The sequence below is a fragment of the Triturus cristatus genome, chromosome 5_1 (assembly GCF_964204655.1).
Source record: "Triturus cristatus chromosome 5_1, aTriCri1.1, whole genome shotgun sequence".
NCBI classification, from domain to species: Eukaryota; Metazoa; Chordata; class Amphibia; order Caudata; family Salamandridae; genus Triturus; species Triturus cristatus.
In genome coordinates, this window is record NC_140587.1 from 140,247,382 (window position 1) to 140,265,230 (window position 17,849).

The 17,849-nt window shown below is 50.5% G+C and overlaps 1 protein-coding gene across 28 annotated transcripts in view; it reads left to right on the forward strand.

Annotated features, from left to right (window-relative positions):
• Positions 1-17,849, forward strand: part of SCRIB (scribble planar cell polarity protein) — a 792,600-nt gene that overhangs the window by 254,013 nt on the left and 520,738 nt on the right. For all 28 annotated transcript variants that reach the window (XM_085604619.1, XM_085604607.1, XM_085604621.1 and 25 more), the window contains exon 6: positions 7,889-7,952. In XM_085604619.1, the coding sequence (XP_085460745.1) occupies positions 7,889-7,952 (64 nt within the window). The remainder of the gene's footprint in view (positions 1-7,888; positions 7,953-17,849) is intronic.

Consider the following 17,849-nt stretch of genomic DNA (forward strand, 5'->3'; position numbering starts at 1 on the left):
GGCTTCGGGTGAAGGGGTACCTTCAGATGTCGGAGTTTTTTTACCGGAGCCGGTCGCGATCAGGGAGAGCCTCTGGATTCGGGCTGCAGGCGTTGTTGTGGAGTCCAGGAGGAGTAAGCCAATGCTGGACTTGAGGTCCAGATCGCTGGGAAACCTTTTCTGGGTCGGTAAACACAGGCCGTAGGAGTCGAATGCAGAGTTGGCAGGACTCGCGGATCTGCATGGCACTGGAGTCCTTTGTGTTGAATTCTTGGGCACAGAACCACTGTCCTTGGTAGTTCTGTTTTTTTCGAAGTTAAGGAAATTATCCTGTGTTTCTGAAATCTGCTGGCTGTAGGACAGGCGTCGTCTTCTTGCAGGGTCTTGGAAGCTGGAGACGTGCTGGTAGGGCTGGGGCGAAGTCAGTCATCGTCTTCATCCTTATTCTTAGGTCGCAGGTAATTAAATACAAGGTCGCGGGGAGCCTCCTAAATACTAGATTAATGGGGCTTTTTAGGGGAGCAGTAGGTAGGGCCAATGGGCACCTTACCTAGGCAGACTACAACTTCTATTAAGCTATCTTCCTGTGGGAGGGGGCATAGTCCTAGCCCTGATTGGAGGAGTTCCCTCGTCTTCAAGATGGAGGGGGACTGAAAAGTGTGCTCAACTTCGCCTCCTCCACCTGAGAACTGGAGTTGGCAAAGGTGAGCACACCTCCTAGTCTTAATTGTTCCCGCCGGGTTTCCAGCCCAAAGTGAGGGTGTAAACCAGGGGCTACCATCTGCTGCTAGCAGCAGAGGCTGGGGATCGATTAGAAAGACGGCAGGCCTTTGAAGCTTCCCCTTCGAGCACTGTGCCCATCCTAGGGGATGAGGTGTGCAACCTCCGCCCAGGATGTGCACTGTTTCTGGTCCCAGAGAGCAAAGGCTTTCCACCCAGGGGTCCAGAAAAGTCTGTGGATGGCAGACTGCCTAAAGCTAGTCAGTGACCACACCAGAGTTGGTAAGTTTTCAGCAGGCACCTCTAAGGTACCCTCCGAGTACATTGGTTTAATAAATCTCACACTGGCATCAGTGTGGGTTTATTATAAGGAGTTGTTTGGTACCAAACGCTCCTGGGTTCAGAGACGCCATCATGGTGCTGTGGAACTAGAGTTGAGTTTCCAACCCATGTACTCTCTATGGCTTCACTGGCACTAACAATATTAAGGAATAGACCCTAATACTTCAGGGGTATATTTGCTCATGCAGATATGTCCACACCTGTGATGTAGGGCTCCCTTTGTTAGGGCTGGTAAGGCTTGCTAGAGGGGTGAATTTCTTGGGCAGTGCTGGTGGGCATGCACACAGGCAGTGTGCTATGTCGACTTTGTCGTTTTGCCTGCACCAGGCCATGCATGCTGCAGTGGCAGACTTAATGGCCTAGGTGAGGGGTCCCTAGGGGACTCTCTTCAGTCCCAATGCATTAGGTACTCATGTACCTTTTACTAGAAGTTTACAGGGGGCCTGAAGGGCCAACTGTGGATCAGTTTTAGGAAAAGAACACTGGTACTGGGAACCTAGACCGCAGGAACCCAGTACTTTTCAGTAAAAGTTTCATCAAAAGCCAGGCAAAAAGTGTGGGGGGGAGGGGTACTGCAACAGAACCCCATTTTCTCACATGCACCGTGCCATTAGGTTGGTTCTACTGTGGGTAATCTAAGCCTGGTGCAGGTTCATTATTGAGCGATGTTTCCCTTGGCTGGTTTTGCAGTGTTGCTTTAGCTAGCCCTGCAGTAGGCAAGATTCCATTTGGGATGATTCTTCTTAGAAACAGTGTCTTGGTCCTTCATTGTGCAATGTTCCTGTTCTGTGGTGGGTGTATTATATCTTTAGCTGGCAGTGTAGTGGATGAGGCTTCCCTTTGGAAGGCCGTGGCTTCCTTTAGACTCCTTTGCGCTTATTCTGCTGGGTATCTGGTTCTTCTCAGGCTTGTGGTTTTCTTTCTTTTTTTTAAAGGTTTTATCTGAAGGAGACGGTTAGTTTTATATTTCTTACCTCAGAATTACTCCCAGACGTCAAACTGGATCCGGAGCATTTTTCTTGGCAGTACCCCTGCGCGTCGGTAGGTGGCGTCAGTCGACTCCACGTCTGTCGTCGGCATCGTGGTCGTCTGCATCGTGGTCACCAGCATGACATTGCAGTGCCTACTTAGACACCGCTCCTGCAAGCTAACGTCCGTTCTTTCTCCACGCCAGCCTAGCGCAGATCCGGAGTGACCTACCCCTTAGTAATTTTTTGACTAACCTTTTTCGATGTTTTGTCGACTTCTTCTTTTTTAAGTCGATCCTGGTGCGAGAGGAATGTCCCAACGCCGGACCGGATTCAAGCCTTGCGGCTCCTATCACAAGCTGATATCTGTGACAGATCCGCACCCTATGTTTCTTTGGTGTCTGGAACGCGACAACGACCCGAAGTTGTGCTACGACTGCTGGGCAATGAGTCCAAAGTCTTTGTGGGAGTGATCCCGAAAGTTATTGGAGGCCCGGCGGTTGGCTCTGTGTTGTTCCCGGTCTCGTTCGGGAGGAAGGTCTCTAGGCCGCTGGCAGAGCTCCCACACCATGTCGCACTCCAGGTCTTCGGATAAGTCCAAGAAGGCGAATAAGCACAGATGCTCTTCGCCTTCTCCCTGTCGGTCGTCTGACGCGACGCAGGACTCGCAGCATCGTTGCTCTAGGGCTCCGTCTCCGGTGCCTACTTCAGGGCCGACTCCGCGCCTCCCCCCTGTTTCCGGGAGTCAGAGTGTCTCCTGCCCAACTACGCAAGTTCTACGAGGCCCTCCACCTTGGCTTTGGGCAGCCCGACTCTGCCGGCTCGCCTTCGGAGCCGGCCGATGGCCCTGGTTCATTGATGCCGGTGGCTCCGGCAGGCTGCTGCGGAACCAGGCCTGGATCCGGATTGACGCTGGTCAGTCTCACTCGACCCTCCCTTGCGCTGATTCTGGCGACGACGCCCCCAGCGCCGTCCCCATCCTCACCCCTGGGATGGACCCGGACGGACGTCGCATCAGACGCTGAAGGGTACTTTTATCCCCCTGTTCATCCCTGGTGTTCTCTACCGACCAAAAGGTGGTGATGAGGACCGGGAGGGGTAGCTGGACCCTTGAGCAGACTAGTTGGAAGAACAGAACTGGAAGAGGACCTGGGTGACGCCAGTGGTCTGGACTCTTCTCCAGACCTTGGCATGCTTTCTCCTCCTACAGTGGCTACGGAGGAGGGAGCGTGCTACGCTGTGGTGGTGCGAAGTTCGGCCGAGGTCTTTGGACTCCCTTCAGTGGCAGCTGGGACTAACCTCCTGACAGAGATGCTTCAGCCTGCGGCATCCTCCTCTGAACCCCTTCTGCCCTCCAACGAAGCCCTCACTGACGTCCTCCTGGGCACCTGGTCAAAGCCCAGCACAGGAGCTCTTGTGGAAAGGACGATTGCCTGCTGTCATCGCCCTGCCCCGGGCGACCCAGTTTTTCTCACCCAACACCGTTCCCCCAGAGAGCATGGTGGTCCAAGCCTCTTCTTCAAAGGGCACATTCCCTTCTGCTCCTCCAGATAGGGAATCCAAGAAGCTGGATCACTGTGGGAAGTCCATGTTCTCGTCTTCCAGCTTGGCACTGCGGACCGTGAATACCACATGCCTCTCGGGCCGATACTTGCGCACCATATGGAATACGGTTGCGCAGGTGCTGCCTCCGTGCCCAAAGGAGGCCTGGGCCGTCCTCTTCCAGGCAGTGGCGGATGGGAGAGACGCAGCCAAATTCACAATCAGATGTGGCTAGATATCACTGACTCACTGGGCAGAACGATTGTCACATAGGTAGCTTAGGCGCTACGCCTGGTTGAGGACATCTGGCTTTTCGGGGGATGTCCAGGCCATCGTCTTTTTGGCGACAAAGCAGACTCTGCGCTGGAACGCTTTAAAGATTCTCTGGCTACGGCCAGATCTTTGGGTCTCGCTGCGCCTTCCTGACCACTCCAGTCTGCTTTTCGCCCCCTTTGTGGCTACATAAGGGGCACCCAGCCACGTCCGGTCCAGCCTAGCCACCGGTTCACGCAAGCTGCCCAGCCTATGCATGGACGTGGGGCCCAGCTACCTTGCGGGTTTGGGACCCAGCGGGCAGGCCCGTCCACTTCCCCGCCATAGCCTCCAAACCCTCCTAGTCTGAAATTTCAGGCCCGTCAATGGCCAGTGGGCACAGGATTTGCCATTACCTTGCCCCTCTGGCATTTGTAAATTGTCCGAAGGGGCTACTCCCTCCCCTTTGAGAATACCCGTCCCTCCATGCCACCGTCTTTCTATCGCATGTCAGAGGATCATTTGGCACTTCACCGCCAGGAAGTCTCAGCTCTCCTGGCCAAGAGAGCTACCAAGACGATCCCTTCTCCAGAAGTAGGTCGTGGTTGCTATTCCAGTTACTTTCTGGACAAAGGCCTGCGTCCTATTCTAGACGTCGATGTCCTCAACCACTGGAAGGAGAAGTTCAAAATGCTCATGTTGGCTCAGGCCTGGTCTACCCTCGATCCTGGAGACTGGATGATGGTGTTGAACTTGCAGGACTCCTATTTCCATATTCCCATTCTGCCCTCCCACAGACACTACCTACAGTTCACGGTAGGCCATGAGAATTTTCAATTCTCTGTGCTCCCCTTTGGCCTTACCAGTGCCACTCGGGTGTTCACGAAAGTGATGGCGGTGATCACTGCTCATCTGTGCAGATCAGGGGTTCCAGTCTTCCTCTATCTCGACGACTGGCTGTTGAAGGCAGGCTCGCCCCAGGATGTAGTCTCCCACCTACAGACTACAGCGGACCTCCTGCACTTGCTGGGGTTCACTATCAACGTGCCAAAGTCACACCTGACTCCCTCTCAGACGGTCCCTTTCATCGGAGCTGTTCTGGACACAGTGCTGTTTCGAGCCAATCCCCACCCCACCGCCAGCAGCGAGTATGGGATATTCGGGCTATGATACTGATGTGTCAACCTCTATGCTGGATTTTGGTGAGAATGTCCCTGAGGCTGCTGGGCCTCCTGCATCCTGCTGGTGGATCATGCCAGATGGCATATGCGGGCTCTGCAGTGGGATCTGAAGTTCCAGTGGGCGAAGCATTAGGGGAATTTTTCCGACTATATCCAGATCTCGGAGGGAACTGCACAACAATTGCAGTGGTGGCTAACGAACCAAGCTTGTGTCAGAGGCAGAGCCCTCTCACTTCCCCAACCAGATCTAACAGTTGTGACGGATGCGTAACTCCTGGGAGAGGCGAGATCAGAGGTGTCTGGTCTCTGGCGAAGTCCGGGTTCCAAATCAACGTGTTGGAGCTCTGGGTGATCCGCCTGGCACGTAAAACATTCCTTCTCTATCTCAAAGGAAAAGTGGTGCAGGTGTTCACCGATAAAACCATCGCCATGTGGAACTGCAACAAAAAGGGCGGGGTGGGGTCTTGGACCCTGTGTCAAGTGGCTCTTCGCCTCTGGACATGGCTGTAATATTAGGGCATGACCCTGGTGGTTAAACACCTGGCAGGTTCTCTGAACGCCCGGGAGGACGAACTTAGCCATCGGTGCCTGGTAGATCACGAATGGCGTCTTCACTCAGAGGTGGTGCAAGGTCTCTTTCAGCTGTGGGGAAAGCCTTGGTTAGATCTGTTCGCCACCGAAGAGAACATGCAATGTCAGTTATGCACATTGGAGTTTCCAAGGTGGCACTCGCTCAGTGATGCTTTTCATTGTGAGTGGAGTTACGGCCTCCTGTACGCCTTTCTGCCTGCACCACTTTTGCCCCGAATGCTGAAGATCAAGCGTTACCGGACCCAAGTTATTCTTGTGGCTCCGGACTGGGCACGAAGAGTATGATATCCCGAGCTCTTGAGCATGGCCATCGATCCTCCAATCAGAAAGCCCCTTCTGGAGTATCGTCTGTCGCAGCAGCAGGGGAGGGTTCTTCACCCGAACCTGTCAAGCTTCCACCTCCTTGTGTGGAGATTGAGCAGCGGCAGTTTACAGCTTTTGACCTTACACCCGAAGTCTGTAATGTCATTTTGGCAGGCAGCCATCACTCCACTAAAACGGTATACCCCTGTAGATAGAACAAGTTTGTGGCATGGTGCACAGCAAAGGCTGTGGATCCCTTTCTGCTCCTCTTTCAGAGGTTCTCTTGTATATACTTTCTTGGCCAAGCAGGGCTCTGCTATGGGCACTCTTAAGGTTATCTTGTAGCTATCTCTGCTTTCCTTCGGTTGCCAAATCAACCCTCTTATTTCAAGTCCCCTATTGTATAATAGATTCTTTAAGGGCATTACTCATCTCTCTCCTCCATCTCCTTTCATAATGCCCCAGTGAGACTTGAATCTTGTTCAAACCTTTCTTATGTGTGCTCCCTTCGAGACTTTTCACAACTCCTCTCAGGCTCCTCACTCTGGAAACTGCCTTCCTTGTCATCACCTCTGCTCACAGGGTGAGTGAGCCTCATGCTCTAACTTCCAAGCCCCCTTTCTTCTCTGTGCATCCGGGCTAAATGGTGCTTAGGATGAGGCCCTCATTCCTTCCTAAAGTGGTTACACCATTTCACATAGTTTGTCCTATCACTTTGCCCACCTTTTTCCCACCTTCGCACCCTTCCATGGAGGAGGAGAGACTCCACCTTATAGACCCTAAATGTGCGCGGTCCTTCTACCTTGACTGCACAAAAGATTTCCGGGTGGATGATCAACTCTTCGTTGGCTATATAGGTGCCAAGAAAGGTCGGGCTGTTCAAAGCGTACTATCTCTTGATGGGTTGTCCTTTGTTTTAAAGCCTGTTACTCTTTAGCGAAAAAGGAACGTCCACTAGGGCTACGGCCGCAACCACTGCATTGGAACGTGGAGTTCCACTTCTTTACATCTGCCAGGCAGCCACATGGCATCCTTGCACATGTTCACCAGACATTACTGCCTGGACAGCCAAGTCCTGAGGGACGGCTATTTTGCCCGTTCATTCCTCCAGGACTTTCTGGTGTGAACTTAGTTCGCAGACCCTCCACCGGGGATGGTATTGCTGGGGTATCTATTCTAAGGTAAGGAATCTACAACTGTCTCTTTCAGATGAACAAGTTACTTACCTTTGGTAACGATGTATCTGTAAGAGAAATAGGTCTGTTATAGATTCTTTACCGCCCCACCCTTCCTCCCGTTCTGCGAACTGACTTCCTGGGATAGGGACTCCGTTACAGGGTCCTGATTGGGGTGCACCAGTGGGCAGTGTCTTTCATGGCTCTGCGCTTCTGGCGTGGAAAGCCGTGTCAGAACTGACAGCGAGCAGGGGCGGCGTCTAAGTAGGCACCGCAACTTCATCCTTGCAACCACCACGACTGACGCGGAGTCGACTGATGCCACCTACCGATACGCATGGGTACTGCTAAGAAAAAATTCTCCAGATCCATTCTGACGCCTGGGGGTAATTCTGAGGTAAGGAGTCTACAACTAACCAATGTCTCTTACAGATACATCGTTACCAAAGGTACGTAACTTGTTCTTTAGGTTTATCCTGCTGTTCCTTGTTTATCTTTGGCTGGTTCCTTAGTGGGTGAGGTTCTACATGGGCTAAATGTAGGGCATTATAAGCGCTGTTTGAACTGCTGTAGGATAATTCGATTTTTTCTGACTAACCAAGGTATTTTTGGACACCTGCATGGATATGTTATGCATTAAGTGCCATGTAGAGGTTGATTCTACAGCGCAGTTCTTATGTTAATGAGATTAAAATGTTTTCTTATGCAAACTGCTTGATTTGAAATTGTTTTCTTTTTTTCTTTCCATCTTTTCCATTTCTTGTATCAATTCTATTCTTTTATTCTCTGCACTTCTCCCCCTATGTCTCTTGTCTGACTGGGTGGCAACATTCAGTTCTCTTTCATTCCTTGTCAAGTTGGAGCAGCTGGACCTTGGCAGCAATGACCTGGAAGTCCTGGTAAGAGAACACGCTTCTGTCCCACCTTTGTAGAAAGTTGAAGATTAAACCTTTTAAGGACCCTCTTTACATTTACGTATACATTTGAATTTGCTATTGGCTTGCTGCATGGGTAGGAAAAGAGCAGATTTGTGTTGCCCAAATTAGGCTGTGAAGCAAGTGTCTAAAAAGCTACATTGTGAGATGTCCACTTTGTGCATTTGACAAAGAGGTGCTCTTCCCTCACCCCCTATAATTCAGTTTTCTCCTTTGACCACTGGATTGTTGCTCTTTGTATGGTAAAATGATGCTCTCTACCCCACCACTTATGTTCACTGCACAACATGCGGATTACAAATACCAAAGTACTCTTGAATAACAATGCACTTGCTTATGTCGAATAAACATTGAAAATAGAATTACACTGATAAAACATGATGAAATAGTTTTTTTCAGACTAAAAATGTATCTTCACTTTTGAAGGCAAAAGAATTCAGTTGTTGCTTCTCTTTCTTGGTAGATATCTACTGTCATTAGACTGAATCTGAGTAGCTTGAGATCTAATAGAGACATCTAGCCGCAGATTCCTTACCTGGGTCCGAAAGATTTTTCTTAGCAGTACCCCTTGCGCGCCAGTAGGTGGCCTCTGTGGACTCTGCGCGTTGACATCGGGGTTGTGTTTGTCGTGACGTCTGCGTCGTTAATATAACCGCTTCTAGGGGGCGCTGACATGAGTTATTTTCTTTCTGCGCCAGCCAGCGCAAATCCGTCGGAAGAGTGCTTACCCCCATGTAATTTTTTGACAGACTTTTTTCAACTAGTTGTCGACTTCTTTTGGTGTGCTAGGGATGTCTAGCAAGAAGACCTCGGGGTTCAAGCCGTGCAGTGTCTGTTACTGTGCCATGTCGGTCACGGACCCCCACTAAGTGCATCTCTGGTGCCTGGAGCACGACCATGCCGTGAAGCGGTGCTCCCATTGCTGGGCCATGGGTCCGAAAGCTTTAAGAGAGCGGTCCCTAAAGCTAATTGGGCTGGCGACCGGCGCCTCGGAAGTCTCCCTGTAGGTCTCGAACTCAGTCGAAATTAAGATGTGAGCACCGCTCCAGAGGATCGAAGTCCTCGTCTTCCAAGTCATCAGATAAGAGGCATCACCAAAAGCACAAGAAGTCAAACCGTGTTTCAACTTCGCCACATCCATCACTTGACGAGATGGAGGAACCTCTGCGTTCGAGGCTCTGCATCGCAGAACGGGTGCCTTGGTCAGCTCCTCGTTTCCCTCCCTTCCTTGGGCCGGGAGCGACTCCCACCCAATTTAAGGAGCTCTGACTCCATGTGCACCATATTTGGGTGGCCTGACCCAGCTGGGGCGCCTTCAGACCCCGAAGGCACAGATGAATGAGTCCCTGTGTGTTCCGCGCCTTCAGCTCCAGCACCACGGCCTCCTACTGGACCTTTTCCCGGGTCCGGACGGTTGCCGGTTGCACCTCCACAACGACCTCCCCCAGCACTGCGTCCGCAGCCGAGGTCCTTGGCCTCGCGGGTGCCCACCGGCGGCGCCTCCCCAATCCTTATTCCCGACGACACGGGGCGGTAGGGCGTTCAGCGACGCAGAGACCAGCGCTGACTCAGCAGTACGGCTCCATGCCTTTTAACCTGCCCTATCCTGAAGGGTTATGAATGAATGGATGAGGAGGATTAGGGGGTGGGGGCTGGACTCATTAGAAATCCTGCAACCCCAGGACATGGACTAGTATGAGGAACTGGGTGATGCCAGTGACCTGGACACCGTTCCAGATTCTGGCATGCTGTCTCCCGCTAACATGGCTATGGGGGAGGGGGCATCATTTGCTATGGTGGTGCGTAGGGCTGCATAGGTCTTGGTCCTGCAGCTCCCCATGGTGGCAGTGAAGACTAACGTCTAGATAGAGGTCCTTTTGTCGCCATTCAGACTGCAAAGGGGGTGTGTGTGTGTGTGTGTGTGTGTATATGTATATGTATATGTATATATATATATATATATATATATATATATATATATATATATATATATATATATATATGCATACGCACACACACACACACACACACACACACAGGGCCCCTAAGGGTGGCACAATAAGTGCTGCAGCCCTTAGGGGCCTTCTCCGGTCACAGTGCCCTGGGTACCTATGGTACCATTTACCAGGGGCTGACCTGTGGCCAGAGATGCCAATTGGGTTTAGGTTGTCATGCAGTTTTAGGGAAGGAACACAGGCCCTAGGTACCTGATCGGCATGAGCCCAGGGCACACTCAGTCAAAGTACATCAGCAATTCAGCAAAATGTGGGGGGCATACCATGCAAGAAAGATGGCACTTTCTCACACACCCTTCCAAAGAAGGAGGGGCTCCATTGTCTGTACCCAAAAATAGCGTTATTGTTCTACCCGTATTGCACTAAAGAGTTCCGGGTGGATAAACAACTCTTTAAAGGGTACGTGGTAGCAAAGAAGGGGCTTGCTGTTCAGAAGAGGACCATATCACGTTGGGTTATCCTCTGTATAATTATTTGTTACGCTTTAGCAAAGATGCAGCCTCCCGAAGTCCTTAGGGCCCATTCCATCAGGGCGAAGGCAGCCACCACAGCCTCCAACGTGCAGTCCTAATTGCGGATATCTGCAAGTGGCTACGTGGGCATCTCTGCACACGTTTGCCAGACACTGTTACACAGAGAGGGCCAGTTTGTCTGATTTTTCTGGTCTAAAACTTTCCACAGTCCCACCTCCGGGGGAGGTATTGCTTTGGTTTCTTTTCAAAAGTAAGAAATCTGTGGCTAGATGTCTCTATCAGAAGGACAAGATACTTACCTTCGGTAATGCCTTATCTCAAGCCGCAGAATCCTTACTGACCCACCGACCCATCCATCCTCCCCGCACTTCAGAATTGTTGTTAGTGTCAGGGCTGTTCCTCTTCAGGTCCCTAGCTGTCTTTTTTAACACACCACGGTCAGTCACTTCATGACTCCGCGCTTCTGGCATGGAAGGTCGTGAAAAGTACTGACGTCAGTGCGACGAAGTGGCGGTTATATTGATGATGTGGACTTCACGACAACAAGCTCACAGGGGTACTGCTAAGAAAAATCTTCCAGATCCATCCTGATGCCTGGAAGTTCAAAGGTAAGGAATCTGCGGCTAGATCATGTTTCTACCAGATAAGGAGTTACCGAAGATAAGTAACTTGTCCAACAAGCATTTACAATGCAATGGTCTCGGCATTGTTAAAGTTAGAGCTGTTGGCATTGCTCATGACATTATTCTTGTTTGTCTTTGTTTTAAAAATATTTAAAGAAACAGCATTGTTATTTACAATGTCAATAGCTTAATCACTCTCTAATGCGAGAGCCTATGACCATTAGGATGAGTTCTCTGACGAGCACCCGGCCCCGCTGGAGCAGCCGCTGAGCTGCTTGCTTCTCATGGCATGCTGTCTAAGTATCTAAGTAACTGATGTAAACAGGCCCACAAGGGTGCGGTAAGTAAAGGACACAACCTGCAAGTAAACTGCGTTGATACGTAAATGTGGACTGGAAGGAGGAACCTTGAAAAGCCCCTATTTGTCCCCCAAACGTAAGGTGTGTGTTCCGAGGCGAGTACAGCACTTAGAAAGTACACCCTAGGTATTACCGGACTAAACAATAGCATTGTCAGACCTGCATGAAATGACCGTAAGAAATGGAAATACCCCAAGAGCAAGTTGCACTTAGGGCAGTACACTTTGACTAGCGTCCCAAAAATTTGCAAACCTGCGTGAACGCAATCATACTCCGACTTCCAATGGCTGGAAAGGAATACGTGTTCATGGGTTGTAGCCCCCTGAATACCTGATTTATGTAAACACATGTCTTTGTGTACACTAACAGTAAAAACAGCTGTCGATAGAGACGTACACAACAGATGTAATCGCTCGCCTAACGGGGCATCTAAGTTCTAAATCACCCCCATGGTGCATTCTCTCGACTTCCGGAATGGAAATTGGTGATCTGCACAGCGGCCTGCGGAGCTGGCCCACTGGCTTAAAAATACCAATATTTGTTTACTGATATGAATGTGTATCTAGGCAGACCGGGTTCCAAGTGCATAGGGGCCGCAAGGGCGGTAAATCCCTTGCCCAACGCCATGAGCACGCCATAAAGACACGGAGCCGGCGAGGAGCGCTCAAGGGCGTCTCAACGAGGATGCCCCTTTGTTTTGTTTCCGAGTGGGCATTTCTCCGAGGCCTGCTGCCAGGAAAGGGCGTTTTCTTGCGCGATAAACTTTAGCTCAGAAGTGCTGCTGCACGGATGCGGGGCGGAGGACGCAGCCTCAGCAGCGAGGACCGACGCCGCCTGAGGGTGGGGGCCCCAAGGAGGGGGTGAATGAGCTCACGGGCGCGGATTGATAAATGCTCCGTTTGGCACCACGTCCAGAGGCGCCGGGATTTATAACGGGTCTCGCTTCCAAGGAGGAACAAGAGGATTCGAGGTAATGAACCCTCCGTCCGAACCAAGGAGGGGGAGGGAACCGAGGGGTGGGGGCCAGGGACGGGCCAAGCACAACACAATGGGGGAGAGGGAGGAGATGGAAGAAACCTTTCTTCCAAAAACAAGAGAGGTGGAGACCCCTGGGAATCACTTTCCGCCCATGAAATACACTGAGAGAAGTAAACACATAACGATGATCGTCTCTTGCGTACCAGCCCCTTTGACGTAATTACAGTGCACAAAAGGCCCCCGGGAGCCCCACGCTGGGCCAGCCTGAGAGGACAGGGGGGAGGAGACCAGAGCAGCAGCCGAGCCGAGAGCAGGGGGAGAGGACGAGCACACCACTGCCTTTCTCCGAGGTTAATGCCTCCGAGAAACGCAGCGTCGTTTTCGCATTCGGGGGCGTGTCTTTCTTTCTCTCCTCTTGCCATTGGCTGGAGGAGAGAAAGAATAAAAAAAAAACACGCCCAGAGAAAGAATCGAAAAAACAAGCCCCCGAATCGCAAAAAGACGGGGCTTGTATGGAGAGACAAACCTCTTCTCCAATGGCTGACCAGCATTTAAGAGGCCAGCCAATGGAGAAGAGGAGAGAAGAGAGGCGGGTTCAAGCCCCTCTTCTCCAAGTCATTAAATCTCGCGAGCGAGACTGCGCAAGCGCAGCCTTCGCTAGCCGAGACCTGAAAATGGCATCCGTTGAGCCACAGACTTAGTTGATGGAACTAACACAGTAGCTCCAGCTCAGCTGGTGCTGTATTTCGTCTGCATATCATAGACACTTTAATTCAGAGATTTTCTACCAGTATCTTTGTGATCTTTTCCCACCACTTTATCATATTGACTTGTGACCTGCTGACCAATTGGAAGTGGACTGGTCATATGGTCTTCAGGCCTAGCACATGATACTGAAGACTACGTCCCATGTTTGCAGATGCACCCTGAGGCCATTAGGGAGAAAGAAGCCAAGCTGTATACCGTCTGGGATCCATCCTTTATGGATATGTCTTCTATAATGCAGATAATAGTGCATACATTGTTGAGTGCTCTTAACCTGAAAAGAGCAAGGATTTCAAGAGTACGTCCTCTTGTCACAAGTCCATGGTTGAGTGGTTCACTGTTAGTATAGTTTGTCAGTTTCTGTGGAGATGTTGGACTCCTCAGAGCTCGTCACGGTCTTTGAAAAGCTTTAATTGAAGTGGCAATAGCGCATGAACAGTCTCCTGCTGCTTCAAATGTAGGACAGATGGAAGCTTTCTACACTACCATGCTGAGAATATTTGATTTGAAACCTGGTCTGGTGCCTCTTAGGAGCTTTTGTTACTTCTGGTTCAATCTGCATCTGAGCTAGTTGCTTGGGCCCAGGTCCTTTACCCTCTGGTGGGCTTTAGGGCCAATCTTGATTCTATGAGCCATCCTCAGACTTAATTTTTTTTCCTGGAGTTTTATATAACTCTCACTTGACCCGAAGGTATCAGATCGCTTTACATGAGCACCAGTTACGTTACACAAGGACACATTCATTTTTTTTGTTAGGCACGGGGAGATTAAATGATTTGCCCAGAATCGCAGGATGTTGAGCATCATTGTAGACTCGAACCCGGTTCCCCAGATTTGAGATCAACCACCCTAGACCGTTAAGCCACATCCTCTCCCCTTCTTGAATGGTCCAGTTAAGTCGGCAGTGCTGCACTTTCGGATAAATAGATGTTCTACTGCGGAGATATGAAAGCAAGTAGATTCCCTGTTTGACTCGGAAAAAACTCTCCCTAACACTTCCCTATGGATCCATTCTAACAACATTTGAAGCAAATTGATGCCTTAGGAAGAAATGTCTTGCCTCAAGAAGTCGTAGCCTTTCTGTACAGGTGTTTAGCTCGTGCAGGATAGTTGGGTACTCTTGGGCACATTGGAGGAGGACTGATATAGAGGCACTTCTTCCCAACGTCATCTTTGCTCAGTGTGGGCTTAGCAACCATCCATCCACAGTAGTTTTTTTTTTGTCAATTGAAGGTATTATAACAGTGGTGCATCCCGCAGACAAAGTCTGGGGAGAGTGGGGATGCCTGTGGTTTTACAGTTTGCTTTGTTCCGGATTACGTGTGTTCTGCCGAAGTTTCTGTGCAGCAGTCTCTGCCTTCCTCTGTTCTCTTGAGTGAAGTTCATTTATTCAGTTGTAGATCGTATTCATTTTTATGACTATATTGTCAATACCATCCCTCCCACATCTTCTTTCACATTGAAGCAGGCTCTTAATCTCACACTGATGCCTCTAATGGGAGCCTCCGGTTGAGCCTTTTTGATCTTGTCCTGTGATTTGGTTATTGAAATTGTTAAACATTTTCTTCTTGAAGCTGTTATGTCAGGCAAAAATGTGGTACAGTGTAAAGTTTTTTTTCTTGTGGAATTGTCTCTGCAGTTTGCTGAGCTAGAAAGCTCATGCCCAGCCAGTGTTCGTCCTTCACTTTACTTTAAAGTAATTTCAGAGTTTCGCATCTCAAGGTCTTGTCGCCTCCATTTTTTCCTCCTCCTAATACCTCTTAGCCTGGGAGCAATTTCGGACTCTGGGCACTAAGATGGATCCGAGTTTATATGTAGAACTTACCAAGACGTAGTGTTTCAATCCTGGAGATAATTCTACACTGTAGAGTCTGTGCTAAGAGTTTCCTACTGAACAAGAGTTAATGAAAATAAGTTAGCTGTTCTTTGACAATTACGACCAAGCAGTTGCAATAACTTTTCCCTGCTTTTCAACTTTCTTATGTTAATCCCTTTAAGGAGTTACTCCATTTGTCCCTTGCACATTATCACCGGGGTTGTTTTAACATGACTTTATCACCAGAATGTCATGGCTGCATACATGCCTTATTAGCTAATTTGGGTCTTACCTTTCAAATCAACCTGATTTATTGAACTGTGGTTGTGTAAAAATATAAATTTCTTTAGTAGCATTTTCAAGAAAAGGGACTTTATTCAATTGTTTTCAGCAAGAAGGTAATTGCAGTATTGAATTAGATCAGCACATGTTCCAGGAGGACAGCAAATTATTAGTCACCATTTTAACCGCTTATCGTTCGTTAGCACATATTTCGGTACATGTATTATTTATTTCACAGTCTAACAATGTATTGAACTGTTTCATGGTTTCCATTTCTCTGTTGTTGACTTAAGCTAACTCCATGATTAATAACACCTTATCCTGTGGCCCCATCTCAAGTTTCTTTTCCTCCAGAATCAATCTAATGCAGTTATGCATTTATTTTTAGGTAGGCAACATTGTGAGAAAGTGCCATCTTTCTTGCATGGTATGCCCCCACTTTTTGCTGAATTGCTGAATGTACTTTGAGTGTGCCCTGGACTCCTGCCAATCAGGGGCCCAGGACCTATGTTCCTCCCCTAAAACTCAAATTGGCAAACCCTAGCCACATGTCAGCCCCTGGTAAATGGTACCCTAGGTACCAAGGGCCTTGTTACCAGGGAAGGCTTCTGAAGGCTGCAGCACTTATTGTGCCACCCTTAGAGGCCCTGTACCCTAACACTAACGCACTGCCCTTGCAGGCTGAGTGTTTGGGTACAAGACAAAACAGAGTCGACATGGCCCACATCCCTGTGTGCCATGCCCACAACCTACACTGCCCTGGCATACATCAGCCACCCCTCTAGCTGGTTGCCCTATGCCAGTGGTGTGGGCACAGGAGCATGCGCCCTGTGCCCCGGTCCATTCCTGGGCACTGTAAGTGCAGTGCTGCCATTTAAGAGTATATGGTGCTGAGAGCTCGTCAAACACGAACTCCACAGCACCATGATGGCAACACTGAAGACTGAGAAGTTTGGTATCAAACTTCTCAGCACATTAAACCCGCACTGATGCCAGTGTGGGATTTAATGTACAAAGCACTACAGAGGGCATCTGAAACCTAACCCTACAATCCACGTCTTGTCTGAGAGACTGCCTAGGCTGCCACACAGCAGACATGTTGCTGGACCCCTGGGTGGAGAGCCCCAGCTCTCCTGGGCCTGCAACAATGTACATCCTGGGCGAGTTGCTAGGTCTCCTCCCCCAGGATGGACAGGGGGAAGCGTCAAAGGCATGCCGCCTTTGTGAGCTTCTCCAGGCCACTTGCTGTACCCAGCAACTGGCCCCCACCGGTTCTGACCCCCACTCTGGCGGGAAGACTGGCCGGAAACCCCAAGTAAGGACAAGGGATGTGCTAGCCTCTGCCAACCCCACCCCTCAGGTGGGGAGGCTAGGTGAAGCACATCTCCGGGCTCTCGCCATCTTGAAGATGGGAACCCCTGCCCAATCAGGACTATGCTACTGCCCCCCTCCCACAGGAGAGTGGCAGGATAGGGGGTGTACCCACCCCAGGGCAGGGACCCATTGGTCCCTGCCCTTTACCTACCAGTAACGCCCCTAAATCTAGTATTTAGGGGCACCCTGAACCTACCTTCCTCAGATTCCAGATTCCGAAAAAGCAAAGAAGAACAAGAAGACAGGAGACCTGCCGTGCAGCTGCTAAGAAGAGGAAGACACAAACTGCTTTGGCCCCAGCCCTACCGGCCTGTCGACCCTCGAACCTGCTAAATCCCGGCACCTCCTGTGGCCAGCAACCTCACAAACCCCAGAGGACCTGGCTACCTTGTGATTCTGAGCATCTGGGACTCCCATGAGCAGTGGCTCTGCTCAAAGCAAGTTTCTAACCCCTGGCATCAGCCCGGAACCGCGAAACCTGCACATTCTGCACCCGCCAAGCCTGGCCTGTGCCGGAGTGGACAAAGACCCAGAGGACGTCCCCCTGGCGAGTGTGACCCCGAATCCGACACCCAAGGACCCACCTCGACTCTCCTGGTGATGCCTGCAGCCTCAGAACCAGGGACCCCCCCAACCGAGATCAACAGAGGGTAAGATTTCCCGACATCAAAAGGCACCCCTGCACCCGGCGCCCTGCAGCCCCCTGTGCCCGACTCCTAGGTACCTACCTATCCTCCAACTACCCAACTTACCTCTCGAAGTGGTGATGGCACTCGAATCTTCGTCCCCGAGCTTGCAGCCTTTGTTCGTCCTTGAGCTTTCCCATTGAAATCCATTGAGCGCCCAAAGGCTCAAAAGCACCCTGCACCCAGCCGCCCGAGTGGCCCTGGCAGTGCAACTTCTACTCCTACCTACTTCCTCATTTGCCCTGAGCAAGTGACCAGGAGCCTAGCTCCCACAGATGCGTGGCCTGCTAGTCAGCAGCCACCAACCAAGGCCCCCCTGCCTCCCATAGGATTACATTGGGCCTAACTCACTCTGCACCTGGCCGACCCAGTGCCTCTGAGGGTGTAACAACTGTACCAACCTGACCCTGGGAAACCCCTGAGTATGCCCAGAACCTTAACTCTAACAGTCGAGTACTTGCCCAAAAGCCGATAACTCACTTTTCTTCCA